The 19,909-nt window shown below is 54.0% G+C and overlaps 1 protein-coding gene across 5 annotated transcripts in view; it reads right to left on the reverse strand.

Annotated features, from left to right (window-relative positions):
- The window catches only part of TXNRD2 (thioredoxin reductase 2), a 93,549-nt gene that overhangs the window by 61,864 nt on the left and 11,776 nt on the right, over window positions 1-19,909 (reverse strand). For all 5 annotated transcript variants that reach the window (XM_020996426.2, XM_078154467.1, XM_020996428.2 and 2 more), the window contains exons 6-8: window positions 18,837-18,915; window positions 18,376-18,438; window positions 14,821-14,891 (exon numbers count right to left, since the gene is read on the reverse strand). In XM_020996426.2, the coding sequence (XP_020852085.1) occupies window positions 14,821-14,891; window positions 18,376-18,438; window positions 18,837-18,915 (213 nt within the window). The remainder of the gene's footprint in view (window positions 1-14,820; window positions 14,892-18,375; window positions 18,439-18,836; window positions 18,916-19,909) is intronic.

The raw sequence follows: 19,909 nt of genomic DNA on the forward strand, positions 1-19,909 counted from the left end.
CAGCTTTATGAGGACAAAATGGGGGTGGTGTGCTGAGCTCATCTGAAAAAGATCTGGGGGCCTTAGTGGACTGAGGCGTCCAGCGAGTCAAGAGGGTGATATGACGGCGGTCCCCAGAGCTGTTTCAAACGGCCATGCTGCCCAGGAAGAGGGAGAGGATAGATGCTGTGACCTCTGGGTCAAACCACACCTGCAGAGAGCACCGTGCTCAGCTCCGGGCACTGCGTTTTAGGAGCCCATCCTCAGGGGGCAACCAGGATGGCAGATCACACCAGCGGGCACTGCTGTGGGGACTCCACCAGCTCCACCAGGGAAGAAGCACAGCCTTCGTGGTGAACACGCCTCCTGACCTCAGCCCTCTGTCCGCCCCAGCCGTGTTCACCCGCTGCTCCTGGCTTCACCTTCTGGGGCCAAGCAGAGCAAGGCTGATCTCCCACCAGATGCCAGCCTGGACTTCCTCTACTTAATGGCAGCTGGACCCTGGGCCCTTGACCCTTCTCATCGGCCTCCTACCTGAAGAGGGAGGCCCAGACTGAACCTGCAGACGTGGTGGAAGATGTCGCCACCCCACAAACTCAGAAGGTGTCCCCCCCAAGCGCAGGTGTCCCAGGGCAATGGGAAGGCACGCTGCTGGGTGAAGGAGGCTGCAGCATCTTGCGGGGAAGATCGGCACACGAGCACCTGCATAAACAAAGGCATCGGGGATGTGTCAGGCCGAAAAAAAAGGCAGGCGTTGGCGGTGGCTTGGGAGGCCGGCCTGGGTCAACGCTTGGCTGATGGCCTGGCCCCGCAGGCCATGCATTTACGGAGGGAATCACAGTTGCCCCCTTTTCTATCAGCACTTTGCTCGAGACAACTCCAAGAGGTGGGCAGGCAGTGCACGAACCCTGACAGCCCTTCTACAGATGAGGAAACTGAGGCACAGAGGTAAAGGGACTTGCCTCCAAGAGGTGGGCAGGCAGTACATGAACTCTGATAGCCCTTCTACAGGTGAGGAAACTGAGGCATGGAGGTAAAGGGACTTGCCTCCAAGAGGTGGGCAGGCAGTTCACGAACCCTGACAGCCCTCCTACAGGTGAGGAAACTGAGGCACCGAGGTAAAGGGACTTGCCTCCAAGAGATGGGCAGGCAGTACATGAACTCTGATAGCCCTTCTACAAGTGAGGAAACTGAGGCAGAGAGGTAAAGGGACTTGCCTATGCTCACAGCTCATTCAAGGTCTGAGACAGGATTCCAACCCGGGCCTCCTGAAGATGGACCAGAGCTCCTCGTAAAGCACTGAGCTGAACCACAAACCTCCTTTCATGCACTCCACCCAGGTCAGGGCCCGGCATCCGGCGGTGCTCAGTGGACGCCCTAAGGGAGCGTCACTCCAACATCCCAACGGATCTTGTCTGGATGCACAAAGCATCTGACTCCGGAGGGCGCATCTGCAGGCCCTGCTGCAACTGCCACAAGAATGCGATCTGGAAAAGGCCTCAACCCTCCCCCGCCTCCAACCTGGCAGCAGCTAATTCTACTGCGCTGACCACACCAGCGGCCCGAGGTGTCCCGACTCCTCCAGGGCCACTTGGTCGGCCCATTCCTACTGCTGAACACAACGGAGAGATTTGAGGACCGTCAACAATCAATCGATGTGACGTGACCCAAAAGACGGAGGACCGGGCATCTTCCCTGACCCTCAGGATCTCTCACACCTCTCCAAAATAAGAACGATGTATAAGAGGGGAAGGAATTTCAGCTGTCCCCACAATCTGTAACACCAAGAACTCTATTGAGGTGAAAACCCGATGAACTAACAACTGCAGAAAAGGCTCCTCGCTAGCCCCACTTCCTGCCCCACCAGCCACCTCCACGCTCTGTCAGGACTGCACAAGCTGAACTCATCTCTGGGCCTCCCCCAGCCAGTCCTCAGCTACAGGACTGAAGACCGGTCCAGGGCAGCGGGGGCAGACTTCAGAGTGTGAGGCACCCACAGAGCTCCACTAAGCCTGGGGGAAAGGGGACGGGTATCCAACTGGGGACAGTTCTGTCCCTCCAGAAGTCACCTGGAGCATAGACTGAGGCCAGTGAAATCTGTCTGTGTGGGAGGAAGCTGAGACAACTCTGAGAATGAGCCCCCAGGAAACTGCCATCAAAGGGAAAGTAGTCAGAAAGTGAGTAATAGGGGAATATAAGGGACAAAGACTGAAATTGCCAAAGATCTCAGGCGGAAGAAAACTCAGTTAAAGACTCTGAGCATAAGCAGATAAACCAACAGGGAAAAAACTTAATAACAGAAAGGGATGTGCAGATCAGCTAAGTGAGTCCAGATATCTGTGAATAAATGACATGAGAAAAAGGAAAATGACTCAACACTTGAGGAGGCAGAGGACACTGCTGATTCCCAAGACAGCATTGAATCCCAGCAGACGGTTCCTGAATGGAGTAAAAGGGAAATAAGTGTGAAAACAGAATTTATGGCCTGATAATCAGAAATAATTCACAGAAGAGAAAAACTGGAAACCACAGAGGCAAACTTTACCAAAGACCAAGACAGAACAACTATTTGGGAATACAAATACGCAGAAAAAAAGAAAAATCTGTAAGCAGAGAAGCAAAAAACAATATTGTTAAAAGAAAACATGATCTCTATTTAAGCAAACCCAGTGATCTTAAAACTAGGAGACAAATTCAGAATTACAGGTCTCTCTGAAGAACAAAAGTCCAAAAACCTGGGCACCACAATGCAAAAAATAATACAAGAAAATTTCCCAGAACTTCTGAACAGGGAGAACAAAGTGCTCATTGAAATAATCTGGAAATTATCTCCAGAAAAAAAGCAATCAATCAATCCATATTTATTTATTGCACTGTGCAGCATGGGAACAAACTTGTTCCCTGGAGCTTCCGGACACTCTGGGCAGAGATAGAGCAGCCCCAGCATATGCCCCCAAGGGAATGGAGTCGGCCTGGCACAGCGCCACTCTCAGCATCAAGATGAAAGGGTGACAGGTGGGCTCCCCTGCCCGAGATGCCAACCATGAAGAAGGGGGGGGGGCGCGCTCTCACTCCAGACTCGACCCCCAATCCTTCTTCAATCTACTGCTTACTCTTCAGGGTGGCCACAAACCAACTAACCCTTTCTCTGGGGAAGGAGAAGCAGGACGCCCCCCAGGCTGGCATGCACCTGACTAATTCTACCGAACTGCTTAGCTATCCCCAGGTGGAAAAGGCTGTGCTAGGCACCAGGCGGGCATCTCCCTCCCTTGGCCTGGTTAGCACAGTGGCCGCAGGCAGTTGCCAGGGGGGTTACATTCTGAGCTCAGGGAAGAATAAGGCCTGGGCAGCCCCAAAGACTGGTGTGGTGGCAAGCTCAGCATCGGACCCAAGCTGTCAGGTATCCCACCAGTGACAAGGCGCCATTCACCGGCGGGGCAGGCCTTGTCCTGGGTGGGAAGAACCAGCTGGCTAACTCCTCACACCTCCTGCACCTGGCACCACATCGGGACGCTCAGAGCCAAACATCATCGGGCACACCCTGAGGGTGTCTGTGCTGGTGCCTTTTACAGGAGCAGCCCTCCACTGATGATGAAGACATCCTCTACAAAGGGAGATTCATTTAGCGCACCCAGAAGATGGGAACGACAGATGTTTTTCCAGAGGGCTGTAGTCACAATGCAGATTACCCACAGTTTTGACCAGATAAATGTAATCTTGGTGTGGTCCGGGACAAAAGGAGGGTCACACGAGCTAATGTGTGCGCTGAGTGGAAAAATGATTTCATAAAACTGACAGCAAACAACAGCCTTAAACAAACAGCTGTGACTCTTCCCAAGACACATTTGACATTCTTTCCCCTCCTGCCTTAAGGAAGGACATAGAAAGAATAGCAAAAGACAAAGATGATTACAGTATCTCTGTAATTATTGGATGACCCCTATCCCCGCCTGACCCCAGGGCTCATTCACCAGGATAAGCTTCCTTCCATTACAAACACCTTTCTAACAGACAACGTAAAACCCACCCAGAGGGAGAAAAAACACATCTGCCCCTTCCTGAAGCCCACAGGGACCCTGGAACTTCTCATGGGGACAGCGTGTCGAGGGCGACAACAGCCCGGCTCTGTGTACCAGGATGGGACGGCTCACATCTGCGACATCCTTCCTGCTGGTCTGCGTAGCAGGATAGGAAGAGCAGCGGGGGGTAGGGGGGTGCAAGTGTGTGTGCACGTGTGCTTCAGGAAGAGGAGCCTATGGGTGTGCACATGTGCACCAGGAAGGAACGTGTGGGTGCACATACAGGCATGTGCACCAGCACACCAGGAAGGGGGAGCATGTGTGCACATGGGTTTACATATGTGTTTACACATGCATGTGTGTGACCATGTGGTCACACATGTGAAAAGGAAGGGAGAGTGCATATGTTTGGGCCTACGCACAGATACGTGCGTATGCATCAGGAAAAGGAGTATGTGGGTGTATGTACACTTGTGTGTGCTGTGTGGGGCAAATACACGTGCACTGTGCACATGCAGGTGTGCAAGCACACATGTGCACCAGGAAGAGGAGAGTGTGGGTATATACACTTGCATGCACACGTGTACACGTAGACATGTGAGCACACCCACCCACCGGGAGGAGGAAGGGGAGGGTAAGGCGAGAAGCCCAGCCACCAGCTAAGGGCCAGAGCTGGCGTTCCTGATCGCTCACGCCTGGCAAGGGCTCCAGGTTTGCGTGCATCTTCTCATCGATCTCTGCAGCCGCCTGGTGAGGTAGGTGCTCTTAGCCCCATTTAACAGATCGGCAATCTGATGTACAAATGAGGGAAGTGACCTCTCCAGGGTCTCCTGGCTCTATGTGTCTCACGCGGGATCTGGGCTCTGGTCTGGCTGACTCCAGGCCCAGCGCCCTATTACCACAGCAGAGGCGGCACCTCAGGCTGCTGGGTTACTCTTCAGAAAGTTACTTTAGGGGAATCTGCGTAATTCCTAAAATCCCAGGGAAGTACATGTATCTGACTGGCGTTCATCTCAGGCGACACTGAAGGCCAGCTCTCTCCACACTGGCCTTCCTGCCACTACTGGCGGCCATGGGTTCAAATCCCAGCTCAGCTCCCCGGCCAGGCCTGATCTGGGCCTCAGTTTCCACACCTGAGCACTGACAGCCTGCCTCGACAATGCAAGGCGCCCCTCAGAGAGATCGCTGGCAAGCTCAGAGTGGTCAGGAAGCCCCTTCCTCTCTCTGAAGCATCAGATAACCTCAGGCCAAAGTGGGGATTCCAGGATCAGTGCTGCGGGGCCTCCATTGAGGTGAGGGCCAATGTGCCTGATGTGGGACAGAAGCCAGTTCCTCATTTATACACAAACACGCCTGCCTGGTGGCCGGGGGAGGCTTTTTCCTAGAGCTTCCTGCGCCTCCCCTGTCAGGGGTTCCCAGTGTCACTGAGGCCCGAGACCAGCCCAGGAGGAAGACGCGATTCTCGGACCACCCCCCTGCCAGCACAGTGCCAGGCACACAGTAAGTGCCTGATAAGTGCTGGTGGTCTTCCAGTTGAGTCCTCCCATCAACAACTCAAACATTGATTTGGTGCTCTCGGAATCAGTCACACCAAGTATGTTTTTCTTCCTTCTCTGCATTCATTCTGAGGTTTGTGAGCTAGATGGGGCTGCTGGACAGGTGGGACTCTGGGACTCCCAGTTTTCTCATCTGTAAAATGGGTTGTTTCGCCTGGGTCATCACTAAGGTCTCTTTTGGCCCAAGCACACCTGCTCATTTTGCAGATGAGGAAAACGAGGCAGCCCAGGGACGGGGGGAGACTCGACCAGGGTCACGGGTGTCAGAAGAGGCAGAGTTAAGATTTGGATGACAACTCAGTGACTGCCAATTCCAAGCTCCTTCCAGACCCCAGCCCCACCTCTCGATGCCCATGGGGGACTGACGTTCTACAGGGCAAACCCTGGTCTGGAACAGATGAAATCCGAGGCAGGGAAAGCCCTGAGAGCCAGGGCAGAGGACCCCTGGGCACCTGGTGATGGAGAGGACACCAAAGGAGTGACCAGGATGACCAGACCCCTGCCCTGGGCGCATGGAACCAGCCCTGCACCAGCCCCCGCACCCACCGCCCTCGGCCAGCTCCGCTTCCTGCCGCTGCCCGCTTCTCCTCTGGCCAGACGCGGCAGCAGAGACTTCAATGCCCAGCCCTGAGGCCCGGCAATGCCCAGAACCCTCCGCCCCGCATCTGGTTTCCTGGCTCCTGTGGTCAAGGCCTGGGCCTGCTTCATCACTCCTTCCCATCCTCCTCCTCTTCTGGTTCAGCAAAGCTCCCATCAGGTATCTTTCGTCCTTTGTATAATCATCAAGAAGGTATGGCGAGCTAAGGGAGTGCAAGGCAGCCTATGGTTTACAGATGGCACAGCGGAGCTGGCCTGGGTGCCCCCCTGCCCTGTGGTGCCCACAAGGTCCCCTTCTTCAGAGAAGGATCCCCTACTCTCAGGAATTCCTCAGGGGCCACACGGCAAAGGCGGCATCTCAGTCAGAGCTGGGACTGGCTCCTGAAATAGGACATCAGTTGTGCCTCTTTCTCAGCTTCATGCGCCTGAGTGAAAGCTTCATCTGCCTCATCCTTGTTACAGCTCTGGCCCCACTGTCAGCTCAGCGTATGGGCCGGGGGACCCACCACAGAAAGCAGATCACTGGCCTCTCCTGTACGACCACGATCAAGGGTGTGAATCTTTTCGGAACATGGTTACTAGAGTGGCAGCCATGAGCTGGAGCCAGAGTGGACCCAGAGGTAATGGGTTATAATCTCAGCTCCACTTCCTCTGGGCCTCCATCCCCTCTTCTGTGAAATGGGGGGAATCAGACCACATGACTACCAAGGTCTCTTTCAGCGTGCAGTCCTAGGGCCACACGCTCTCGGGTAAATTCAGATTTCATTCATTCATCTAGCACTAATTGAGCACCTACTGCATACATAGCACTACTATGGATAATCATGGACAATTATGGGGAATATACAATGATCTAATCTCTGCTCTCACAGTCCAGTGCAGGGGAGACAGCTGAGTCTACGTTCAGACACGTACTAAGCCCGTACTGTGTATGCTGTGCTGCCCCAGGGGCTGAGGGAGACCGTGGCTGACCTCAGACAGCTGGGAATGAGTCTCTGGGGGAGGCTGGGCAGGGAAGTTCTTATGGGTAAATCCTGGGCCAGGAGGAGGTGAGCGAGCGCTCCAGGGCAGGCCAACGCACACAGCCACAGAGTGGTGTGAGCAAAGCGGGCACGGGACAGTGGTTAAGGGACTGGCCTGGCTTCGGGGGAGGGTCAGACCAAGAGCCAGGCAGGGAGGCAAAGTCCTGAACCCTGAGCACCAGGCCAGCTTCCTTAAGCAAGCGGGCATGAAAGTGACACGCGTGAGGAAATGCTGCTCAAGTGAAATCCTCCTGCCCACTGAGTACCAGGTGGCTGGAAGAGGTAAGAACCCTCAAAAGAGGTAACTGCAATGACCTGGGTGCAACGTGACAGGGAACAAGGGGGGCCAGGAGAAATGGGAGCCAGGTGAGGACAGCGTCGAAGGAAGGGGAGAGCAGAAAGTTCCTCCTGTACGCTGGGAGACGGTGCTGCCCCTGGCAGGGATGGGCACAGAACGAGGTGGTGAGGGTGGGTGGGTGGGGGCCACAGAAGCAACAGAACAGCGGGGCTCCATGTTCTTCTTCCTCCTGTCACTGACCCTAGCAGCTTCTAATGCAGCTCTACGCAGCGCTGAAGGGAGACAGATGACCCGGGGAAATCAGCTCTTTATGTATCCCCAGTGCCAAATGCAGACCTGAGGTGGGAGCTGAATAAATGATTGTTAATTTGGGCTAGAAGAGACAGAAGAACAGTGTGATAAACTGAGTGTCTTTAGATCCTAATAATGTGGTTCTAGTTCTATAGGAGAAAACATTCAGGAGCTCCAAATAGAAAGAACCACATTCAATTCTTAGGTTGGGCCTGAGTGGTCTGAGAAGAGAAATCTGGGGGTGGGGAGGGGGAAAACAGGGTATGGGAGGTGCCTATAGGCCGTCTCAGGGAAGAAGAACTAACGTTGCTCTGCCTGGCTCCACGTGGCCAGGAGACTCAAAGTCAGGAGAATTTATCAGAGTCCTGCCTGAGGGCATGAATGGGCTGCCTGGGGAGGGGGTGAGCTCCTGGTCCCTGTAGGCTGCCAGGAAGAGGCTCGAGGCCCCCTTGCTGGGGATGGCCGGCAACAGGGTGGGCTCAATGCCTCTGAGGTTCCTTCCGGCCCTTCTGAAAGCCCATCCTTGCCCTGTGTCCTCGTGGAGGCCTTTGGCCTCTACTCCAGACCTAGCAGAGCACTTTGCTTGGAAACCTTACGCACTTGTCCCGTAGTATTGAGTATTTCTTCCCACTGTGATAGAACTGGTTTCCTAGGTGGGGCGGAACCAAGATGGCGGAGTGAAAGCAGTGACTTGCTTGAGCTCTCCCCCAAACCCCTCCAAATACTCATAAAAAATGGCTCTAAACAAATTCTAAAGCAGCAGAACCCACAAAAAGACACAGTGAAGCAAATTTCCAGCCCAAGACAACCTGGATGGTTGATTAGAAAGGTATAACGCGCCGGGTGGGTAAAGGAGCACAGTGTGGCGTGGGCACACAGGCCACAGTGAACCTGAAGCCGGCCTCAGAATCATGGGCAGCTGTGGAGGTTTCCAGACTTATCAACCCATGAACCCCTAAGACAACTGAGAAGGTCAGCAGGAAAAGTCTGTTTCTGTGATGCTGAGAGAGGAGCGCAGGGTCACAGCTCCATTTCCCCAGAGTACAGAGCGTGGCCCTGGGGCAATGGCTGCGTCCTGAGCTTCCGGCCCACAGACTGAGGGGGAATCGAGTGGCTGATCAGAGGGGGACTGTAGGGACCTCTTTGCTGGTGCTGAGGCAGGAATCTCTTGCTTTGCCCATGCTTGGATCTGGGTCATGGTTCTGGGCTGCGGTACTGGGGTGAGGAGGAGCATTGGCGTGGTGGAGCTTGGAGTGGCTGTGGCTGTGAAGAGGAAACCCTCCTCACAGTTCCAGGACAGAAAGGAGTGCTTGTGGTTACTCATAGACCAGAGCACGGGCCAGGAAAGGAGTAAACACCTCGCCCCTTATCACACCACCTTGCAAGAACGGAAAATTTACAGTTTCCTACAAGTATCCCTTAAAACAGCTGTACAAACCCCTGAAGCTTGGGACAGTACATTCTCCACATTGGAAGCAGACTCTTACCTAAACAAAGAGTTTAAAACTCAAGTAATTGGCCGGGATCACGAGCAAGCGGGGCCAAAAGAGTCAGACTATATTGTCTGACTTTGGTAAAACAGAAGATCAAAATATACAACCAGAAGACAACAAAGTCAAAGCTGCTACATCCAAAGCCTCCAAGAAAAATATGAATCAGTCCCAGGCCTTGGAAGAGCTCAAAAGGGATTTTGAGAAGCAAGTAAGAGAAGTAGAGGAAAAACTGGGAAGAGAAATAAGAGGGATGCGAGGAAATCATGAAAAACAAGTCAACCGCTTGCTAAAGGAGAACCAAAAAAAATACTGAAGAAAATAACACCTTTAAAAATAGCCTAACCAAAGAATTGGAAATTGAGAGGATACCCATCCATTGGGGAATGGCTGAGCAAGTTGTGGTATATGAATGTAATGGAATACTGTTGTGCTATAAGAAATGATGAACAGGCTGACTTCAGAAAAACATGGAAAGTCTCGTATGTTCTGATGCTGAGTGAAGTGAGCAGAACCAAGAGGACTTTGTACACAATAACAGCCACATTATGCAATGACTAAGATTGTTAAACTGAACCCTTCTCATCATTACGAGGATCTAAGACATCTCCAGAGGCCTCGGGATGGAAAATGCTGCCCACATCCAAAGGAAGAACTATGGAAGTCGAATCACTATCACTTATTTTTACCTTCTGTTGAGTTTCGTTTCATCTTTCTGATGGTTCCTCCTATTGGTTTTAATTTTTACTTACAACTTCAGTAATGTGAAAATATGTTTAATAGGTATGTAAATGTAAAGCCTATATCAGATTGTGTGCCATCTTGGGGAGGGTGGGGGGGAGGAAGGGAGAGAAAAATTTTCAACTCAAAAGAATATGGAAGGGATTGTTGATAAATTAAAATAATAAAATAAAATTTTTTTAAAAAATAGCCTAACCCAAATGGAAAAAGAGGTCCAAAAAGCCAATGAGGAGAAGAATGCCCTAAAAAGCAAAATTGGCCAAATGGAAAAGGAAGTCCAAAAGCTTACTGAAGAAAATATTTCCTTCAAAATTAGAGTAGAGCAATTAGAACCTAGTGACTTTATGAGAAATCAAGACACTGTAAAACAAATCCAAAAGAATGAAAAAGTAGAAGACAAGGTGAAATGTCTCACTGGAAAAACAACTGACCTGGAAAACAGACCCAGGAGAGAGAATTTAAAAATTATCGGAGTATCTGAAAGCCATGATCAAAAAAAGAGCCTAGCCACTGTGACAGAACTGAGGACAAACAGCCTTTTCTCTGTCCTTATCGCCAGCCCTGGGCAAACAGTAGGCACGTAATTTCTCAAGATCCCCGACTCCCAGGGTTGGAAGAGATCCCAGAGGCCAACGGCGTCTGCCTAGGGAAAGGCGGTGTGGCCTCTCCCCTTACTAGACTCTGAAGCAGCAGGAGGGCACAGACGGCTGTCCCCTGGGTGTGCTGGCCTTGATTCCCCTGAAATCTCTCTCTCTCTCTCTCTCTCTCTCGAGGAGGTGGCAGGTGCAGACCTGACCTCTTCCCTGACCCCTGGCAGTGACCCCCGTGGGGGCCTCACTCTGGTGTGACTCCATTAACCAAAGGACCTACAGCGAGGGTGTTCTCAAGAGCTGCGGGCGGTCCGAAGAGCCACCAAGAGCCAGCCCAGGCACCTCCAGACTTGTGGTCTGTGGAGTGTGGCCTGTGGGTGTCCAGAAAGCTGACCCTGCAGACACTGAACCCCAGAGCTGGGCCCTGCTGAGGGGCCATTTCTCCCTCCTGAGTCCTCCCGGCTCCCTCAGCAGGGGGCCGCCCCAACAGGCCACCGCCTGGTCAGCATTTACAGCAGGCAGGCTGACACCCAGCCCGGCCCTGAGCTCCTATTACGTCAACCCTCCCCCCAACATCCTCTGGGAGGGAAATGAGAGGCGCTTCCTGCCCCAGCTGGGAAAGCCAATATATCCATCAACTATTGGCAGATAGGAAGAGGCCAGCAGAGCATTTTCCAAAGGCACAGTCATGGTGATAACGTGGTGAGGAGGAGGGCCCCATTTCTATCCACAGGCGCACAGACTCATGGAGAGAAACAGAAGGCCCAGGGACCCCCTACTCCTACTCTTTCGCTGCAGAGATGAGGAGACTGAAGCCCAGCACACCTGCTGACTTGTCCACGGTCACCAAGCTCATGTGTTCACAGGGTCCCCGATCAGAGGCCAGCCAGCAGGGAAACCGAGGCCCACCAAGTCCTCCAGCTCACACCAGCACTTCCTTAGCCCTTCTTATTCACTAGGAAGAATGCAGGAAGCCTCTTTCTTGAAGGCAGAGGTCAGAAGAACGTGCCCAGATCACAACAGAAACATGCATTTGGGCCCGGCACTTGACGCGGGGCCCTTCACATTGATCAGGAACGGGCAAGGGCCCCGTGGGGAATTTGGTCTGCAGGCAGGACGGCCACCCATCCAGCCGGCCTGTGGCGGGCCAGGAGCAGCCCAGAGCCCCGAGCAGGCCCGGCTCCCTTCATGCTCAGCTCCAGTCCAGGCTGATAAAATACAGAAATGCTACTGTAACCCCTCCAGGCTTATTTTGACTAAAGCTTAGGAATGTAACATGTAAACACTGACTCCCATATTACACTGTGTTACAACTTGCATTAACAGCACTGGACAAAGCGGCATTTTCCCAGAACCCTCGGACTGGAGAGATCTCTCGGGCGGTTTTGAATTAAAAAGTGAGAGTCCATTTCCTCACATAAATCATGGTCAGGACCAAACAGGCGACTGATGCATTGCAAGCCCTCGGGAACAATAACACAGTGAGGGCTGCCCAGCGACAAAGCTCAGGGAGCAATCGACGGGATGGTTTTTTCTTGGAATAAATATACACGGTGTTTTCTTTCTTTACACAAAATGTTTGTGGTTGTGTCTCTGGTCAGATGGGGCAGGGAGGATTCCGGCCCTGGTGGGCGGTCTGCCACGGCCCCTGGAGGCCTCACCAGGGGCCCTGGGCCTCTGCTCCTGCTGGCCTTGCAGTGCCCACCCCCTTCTCCTCCTCATTCTTATTTCAAAGAAAAAGCTCCATCCCTTCCCGACTGGTCGCTGTCCGCTCCGTGCCAACCCAGATGAGTACAGGGAGAGCCTGGTGCGGCTGCTGGAGGCCTCTGCAGAGAGGCAGGTTCTATCCTTGGCCCTTGGGTCCCTGGCACCTCGCACACAGGCCCTGGGGTGCTTCGCCCTTGTTGGCCCAGCCCTGGGCAGCCTGGGGCTTCAGGGCCTCAGATAACTGAAGGAAATGTTCAAGGCTGGCCTGAGGGTAGTGAACACGACGCAGGAACTCCAGAACTGATGACAGGCAGTTAATAAATGCCCGCTGGCTGGTAGAACACTTCTGCAAAGCACTTTACAAATATTATCTCATTTAATCCTCAAAGCAAGTTTGGGAGGTTCATGCTGGTATGACTGCCATTTTACAGAAGAGGAAACGGAAGGGAACAGCAGTTAAGTGACTTTGCCAGGGTCACACGGCTAAGAAGTGGTCGAGGCAGGACCTGAACCTGGCTTTTCCTGACTCCATCCCCACTGTCTCCACCATGGCAGCCCCTAGCGGCCTGTGCAGTGCCACCTGTGAAGTGGAGTAGGGATGCCCTCTAGGAGCAGAGACAGGTGGTCATACCGCCTCCAGCAAAGGGAGCACTCACCTCCCTGCTCTAGCAGAGCCTGCCCTTCTGCAGCCCTGTCTAGCTCTGGCCTCAGGGCCAGCAAGGGGCTGAGTCCCTTCCTGGCCCCTCTGCCCCTGACCAGGGCCCTGCTGTCCTTTGCCAGGCCCCAAAGCTCTCGGCTGGCCCCTGCTGTCCCTCACCAGGTCCCAGCCCCTGCTGGCCCCCTTCTCAATGGCTCCCCTGGAAAAGTCCCTCCCCTTTTATTATAATCAGAAGGAAGCAGAAGACCGGGCATTGCCAAAGCTGCAAAAAGCTTCAGCCACTAAGACAGGCAGTTTATTTAGTCCATCTAGGCTGGGGGTTTCAACCTGGGCTCCGTGAACATGTTTTAAAAATAATTTGACAGCTATATTACAATAAAACTGGTTTCCTTGGCAATCCTATATATTTTATTTCCTGCAGTGGGGAGGCCTGTCTGCCCCTCCCCCCTGGGGTCCAGGGCCACCCTGGTTCAGAACCTCCCCTCTCCCTGAGGAAGGGTTTCAATGAGCAAAAGCGGCACAAAGCAGGACATGGCAAGAAGCAGGGAGTGTGTACCCAGAAGGGCCTGGCTCTGGGCAGGCCACAGCCCATTCCCCACCATAGGCCCTCACTTGGTCCTCCCTCTCCTCGGCCCAGCAGGGGGTGGGCAGGCAGGGGCACAGGGGTGGGCGGGGGCTCTGCCACCTTCACTGGGCCTTGGGGGGGGGGTCACCCCCGGGGTACGGAACGGCGGCAACCTGACCCTTCACTAGGCCGGACACCAGGCACTGGACTCCAGGCAAGCGGCCCCTCCCCGGCAGTCACCACAGCTGGTCTGGAGCTCAGGGTCTAGGGACTGTCACAGGCTCTTCACCTCCCTGGGCTCATTTCAATCAACAATGAGCATCTGCTGCCCTCTGGTGGATTTCTCATGAAATACCAGGCCAGGGGCCAATGCTGCCCAAATTACCCTGGGCTTTAAAATGAACCTCAGCATTTAATGCACACTGGGCAAGAGAGACAGAGAAACAGACAGAGGCAGGGAGAGGCAGGGAGAGACAGGCAGAGAGGGAGAGACCAAGACAGAGAAAAACACAGAAACAGAGACAAAGAGAGAGAGGCAAGGAGAGAGACAGAGATGGGGAAACAGAGAGACAGACAGAGGCAGAGAGACAGAGACAGAGCGACATATTGAGGGGGAGATGAAGAGAAAGAGACAGAAGGCCAGAAAGAGAGACCAAGAGACGGTTCCACAGTCAGGGACAGGAAATCCTGCAAAGCCAGGCAGCCTGACAACCCCAGCCTCGGGGCTGCACTCTCTGGGAAGCTGGGCTTGAAAAATGGGCTGCCCCCCCATGCATATGTAGTAGGCCGGGGGGGGTCACTCAACCCTCCCTCTCTTGTTTCTCCTCCCCCCTTCTCTTCCTCTGTCTCCCCCTCCTCTCTCTCTATCTCTCCCCGTATTTCTGTCTTTGTCTTTCTGCGTGTGTGTCTCTCTCTCCCTTTGTTTAGAAGCACAGGTTAACCATCCTCTATCCTAGAATAAGCAAGCTGTGTGTGCATGGCAGAGTCCCGGGCCATCCCCAGGCCTGCTGTCTGTTCTGTGGAAATATCCACATATTATAATGAAGAATTTTTAAAACCTCCCCCATATTCCCAAGCGTCTCTGCATCGTGAGCCTCAGTCTCCACCAGGGAAACCCCAAGACATTTCCCCAATACCGGCCACCCTCGGTGTTTCCCCACGTCACAGTAAAAGCCAAATCGAAGCAAACTGATGCTTCACTTTTTGCAAGGAGTGAAGAGTCGCTTCCCTGAGGGTGGGTGGCCAAATGCCGCCCAGCCCATGCCCACCCACACGCCCAGGTCGTCCTGCTTGCCAGGCTCGCTTACGTTTTTCCCGGAGACTTCTTCAGCCAGAACAGGTCATCGCTGGTGATCCCGTACTCCTTCGCCCCTTCCACCTGCCAGGAATCAAAGAACCCACGTGAGGATCCCACCACTGGGGCTTTTGTGACTTTCTCAGAGAGAAGACACAGTTTTTCAGACACAGCGCCTGGCCCAGAGCAGGCATGGTGGGCTGAATGACCCTGAGCTGACCAGAAACACCAACCGGAGGGAAGCCGGCCTTTCCATTTCTCCTCTGTCTGCCTCCCTCTTGGGCATTTCCTGCAGACTAGACACCTTGGGGGAAGGGCCAGAGGTCTTTCCTTGATTGTACCCTCTGCATGCCCTGTGGGTGGACATGGGTGTTTGCTTTCACGGTCTCCTGTGACCCTGGTTTATGGGGACCCATAACAAAAGGCCCCTTTCCCGTTACCTGTGCATCCCCCCTTTTCTCCTAATCTCCAAACTGCCACGTTGGGACACCTTTGAAAGAAGGAGCTTGTGGGTAGCAGCCTGGGACCACTGAGGAGCCAGGGTTCAGGAAGAACACCGCTCGGGGGCATCGGGCCAGTGTGATGGGTGGTCCTGGGCACCAGGGCTCCTTTCCAGAGGGAAGAACCTGTGACTGCCTTGGTCTGGGAGGAGCCCCGTCTGCCACTTCTGGATCACAGAGAGCAGCCTGTCGGTCTGAGAGGTCAAGGTCACACAAGCAGGACGGGTCAGAAACGGGATGTGAACTCAGATGTTTGGGAGCCACTCCGCCATACCGGCTCTCATTCTCCACCACGCTAAGCACCTGATATGAAAAAGTGTCTGAACACCAAGGGCACAAAATCATCTCAAGAAGAATGAGGGCCGGGGAGAACTTCTGGCCCGGGGCAGTCAAGAGCACAGGTCAGGCTGAACTTCGAACAGAGTGAATGATCATTTCATCCTTCAAAAGCCACAGGAAAACGGGGAAATTCTACTGGTTCTCCCTGAAATGGGAAGCCTGGGACAAGTCAGCGTTCCACGCTGCAGAGAGGAAATCCAGGCACCATCTAGCAGGGATGCCAGGTTTGGGGAAAGTAGATTGCCAAGGGTTTGAGGAAGGGCACGCAGAATCCCACAGCCTAAAACTCTGATGCGTAGAGGCCTCTCGCCCTGGGTGTGCCAGAGGCGCCTCCAGCTCTCCCACCAGAAGCCCTTCTCTGCCGTAGCCCCACACCCCGACTCCGGGCACTCGGGCGCACAGCCCAGCGCCGGCCACCGCTCCTCACAGGGCCAGTCCACAGACAAATCTCACCCGGACTCCCTCCACGGCACCTGGGCTGCATGCTGCCTCCTCTCCCCTCACACCCGGCTCAGGCCTCGTCAAACCTTCCTGGACCATCGCCACAGCCTTTCATTGGTCACTGGTCCCTCGTGCGCCAGGCTGGCCTCCTCTCGGCTGCCAAAGGGATCTTCCTAAAGCATAGGCCTGACCACGGCATACCACACTCGCCTCCCCCCACCCCACGTCCGCTCAGAGTTCAATCTAAAACCCCTTGGAGAATCCAAAGCTCTCCCCACCCCTTCGACGGGCAGCTCCCAGGCTCCTTTGAGCCTTGGCTGAAAGCCGACATCCTACAGGCCTCCCAGTCCCCACGGCTGCTACGATCTCCCCTTCCAAGGCGATCTTCTGTCTACTCTGAGTACAGGGCCTGGTTATTTACACAGTGTCCCTCCCATCAGCACGTGAGTAGGGATTGTTTCATACACAGCTTGGAATTCAGTAGGTACTTAATAAGGGTTCCAGGGGAAATCAGCTTAGGAGGGATGGGAAACTCCCAAGAATGAAATTAAAAAGAAACAATTCTGATGAGGAGGAAAAAGGAGGCACTGTCAAAGGGAACCAGTGTAGATGCGCAGGGACCCCCCACCCAGGCTGAGGGCAAAGGACGGAGGATGAACACAAGAGCCCAGCGCGGTCCTGGAGCCAAAGGGTCACTGGGCCGTGGCCTCGAAAGCCAGCACAATAAAGGGGGCTGTGGTGAGCTTGCATGGGAGGGATGTTGTACAGACAGAAACAGCAGGGTTTGGCAACTGACTGGATCGGGGGGGCAAGTGCGAGGGAGACGCCCAGGAGGACGCCGAGGTCAGGAGCCTGAGATGCCAGAAGTTTAGGGGAACGCGCAAGAAGGGAGAGTTCAGGAGGAAAGATGAGGATGTCAAGGTTGGACATGCTGCCATTTAAGATGCCTACGGGATGCTGGGGCCGGAAGAGCCAACAGATAAGGAGAGATGGTAGAGGGAACCACAGATAGTGATGTAACGTTGAAGCTCAGGGGGGAAGCTGGGGCTGGATATATACTGGGTCGTTGGCACTGTGGGAGCTGGTGAGAAGAGAGGAAGAGGAGGAGAGGGGAGGGAAGGGAGGAGGAGGGGAGGGGAGGAGGGGAGTGAAGGGGTCCCGCCACAACAGAACTGGATACACCGCCCACATGATGGAGGAGGATGTGGCTGGGGAGTCTGGAAAGGAGCCCAAGCCAGGCAAAGCATGGGGGGGCCCGAAAACCCAGAGAGGAGAGAGGCTCCAGGAGGAAAGGGTGTTCAGCAGTGTCCAAGGCTGCAGACGCTGAGAAGGACGAGGAAGGAGGAAAGGCCATGAAGAGAGCCCCAAAAGCTTGGAAGAGTGCACTTTGGGTGGAGTGACGAGGCTGGGGGCCTGACTGAAGGGCTGAGGAGCGAGAGGAGGGGAAAAGCGCTGTTCTGATCTGAGCTCGACCTCTTAGGAGGGATGTGAATAAGATGGAGAGGGTCTAGAGGAAAAAGCAAGAATGAAGGGCCTGGGGATGAGCCCAGCCCAGAGAGGCTGGAGGAAGGTACTAGGGAGCTGTCTTCGTGTGCCTGAAGAAGATGTTTGGGACCAAAGGACAGAGCCAGGAGCAGCGGTGAGGGCGGGGTAGAGACGGGGGCACGTTACAAGGAGGCCAATGTGGGCTCAACATCAGGAAAGTCTTCCTGACAAGGAGAGCTCCCCAAGGGGAATGGGACACTGTGATGGTAGTGAGCTCCCCGTCACTGGAGGGCTTCAGAAAATCTTAGATGACCAACCAGAGGTGTTGTAGGGGGGGAATTCCTCTGGGGGTCAGGGTGGCTGACCACTTAGTGGCCATCAGGACACTAAGGTTCCTCCCAACTTGGAAATTATGAGACACTAAGTTGGTAAGAGACTGGATGTAGGTCAGACATCCAGAGATACCTCCTAACAAGGAGCTGCCCAAAGGGGAGTGGCATGCCAAGGCAGGTAGCGAGCTCCCCGTCCTGGGGCCTTCCGGCGTGGGCTGGATGGCTCCTGGTTGGGCGAGACATAGAGCAGATCCCTGGCCAGGTGCGGCTCAGACAAGACGCCTCTGAGCTGCCGTGACATCCCAGGTCAGACATCCAGGCCGCAATGCCACAGTGCTAACCAGCTGTGTCCTCCCTGCCCCCCAGCACAGGGGCCTCCCAGGCTGCGGAAGCGCCACCCAAGAGGGAGGGAGCTGGCACAAAAGGTCAGGCGAGGACAAGGTCGCCAAGCAACCAGCAGAGAGCACTCACGTCTTCGGGGTACCTGGGCCTCCCTCCCGTGGCGAGGACGATGTGATCTGCGGTCACCAGCGTCTGGAAACAAAGCAGAGCTCGGGTGATCAAAGGCACCATTGGGGCCGCTTCGCCCATGCTGACACTCTGTGCTGCTCCCCGGCTCAGTGCCCAGTGCCAGGGCCGCCGCGGCGAGGTGGGCGGGAGGCGAGGCAGCTCTGCCTGGCCACAGAACCCACGGCATAGCAGGCTCCCTGACTCAGGGGGGCGGGGCAGTGGTCCAGGGGTCAGGAAGCCCCAAGTTCAAATGTGGCCTCAGACACTTCTTAGCCGTGTGACCCGGCACAAGCCCCTTCACCTCTGCCTGCCTCAGTTTCCCCTTCTGTCGATGGGAATCATAACAGCACCCCCCCAGGAGACCATGAGGTACAAGCTTACAGGGCCCTAACAATGCACGCCCTCTGTGGTCAGCAGCTCACCTCTTTTCCTGCTTTGGTGAAACCCCGCACCGTGTGGTCATCCACAAAACTGCCGTGGATGTTAAAATACTTGACATTCCTGAAAAACAAAAAGGAGCCTTTATGTTCTGCAATTCAACAAAAAATGGGTGAAGCCGCTACTGTTTACCAGGTGCTGGGGAGACAAAGGCAGAAGTGGCAGGCCTGCCCTCAAGGAGCTTACTGTCGCCCTTCTCCGAGAGGTGCGGGAGGCGATGACAGCATGTCTACAGGGAGTCATCGCACCAGGAGACTCCCCCACCCTCAAAGGCTAGAAACAAACCACGAGGAGAGGCCACTTCAGGGCTTGACTCAGGGGCCGCCCCTTCTCTAAACCTAAACCCCACCCCCAGCCCCTAAGGGAAGAGAACAATCTTTTTCTTCCCAGATAATTTTAAAAACTAACAGTGGAAATGGTCAAAGGATATGAACAGGCAGGTCTCAGATGAAGAAATTAAAGCCATCTATAGTCACGTGAAAAAATGCTCTAAATCACTATTGATTAGAGAAATGCAAATCAAAACAACTCTGAGGTACCATCTCACACCTATCAGATTGGATAACATGACAAACAGGAAAATGAGAAATGTTGGAGAGGACGTGGGGAAATTGGAACACTAATACATTGTTGGTGGAGTTGTGAAATGATCCAACCATTTTGGAGAACAATTTGGAACTATGCCCAAAGGGCTACAAAACTGTGCATACCCTTTGACCCAGCAATAGCACTTCTAGGGCTGTATCCCAAAGAGATCATACAAATGGGAAAAGGACCCACATGTACAAAAATATTCATAGCAGCTCTTTTTGTGGTGGCAAAGATTGGAGCTCGAGGGGATGCCCATCCATTGGGGAATGGCTGAACAAGCTGCGGTATATGAATGTAATGGAATACTATTGTGCTATAAGAAATGATGAACAGGCTGACTTCAGAAAAACCTGGAAAGACTTGTATGGTCTGATGCTGAGTGAAGTGAGCAGAACCAAGAGGACTTTGTACACAGTAACAGCCACGTTGTGCAATGACTAATACTGATAAACTGAACCCTTCCCAG

Source organism: Phascolarctos cinereus, unplaced genomic scaffold (genome assembly GCF_003287225.1).
Source record: "Phascolarctos cinereus isolate Bilbo 61053 unplaced genomic scaffold, phaCin_HiC Scaffold_4;HRSCAF=312, whole genome shotgun sequence".
NCBI classification, from domain to species: domain Eukaryota; kingdom Metazoa; phylum Chordata; class Mammalia; order Diprotodontia; family Phascolarctidae; genus Phascolarctos; species Phascolarctos cinereus.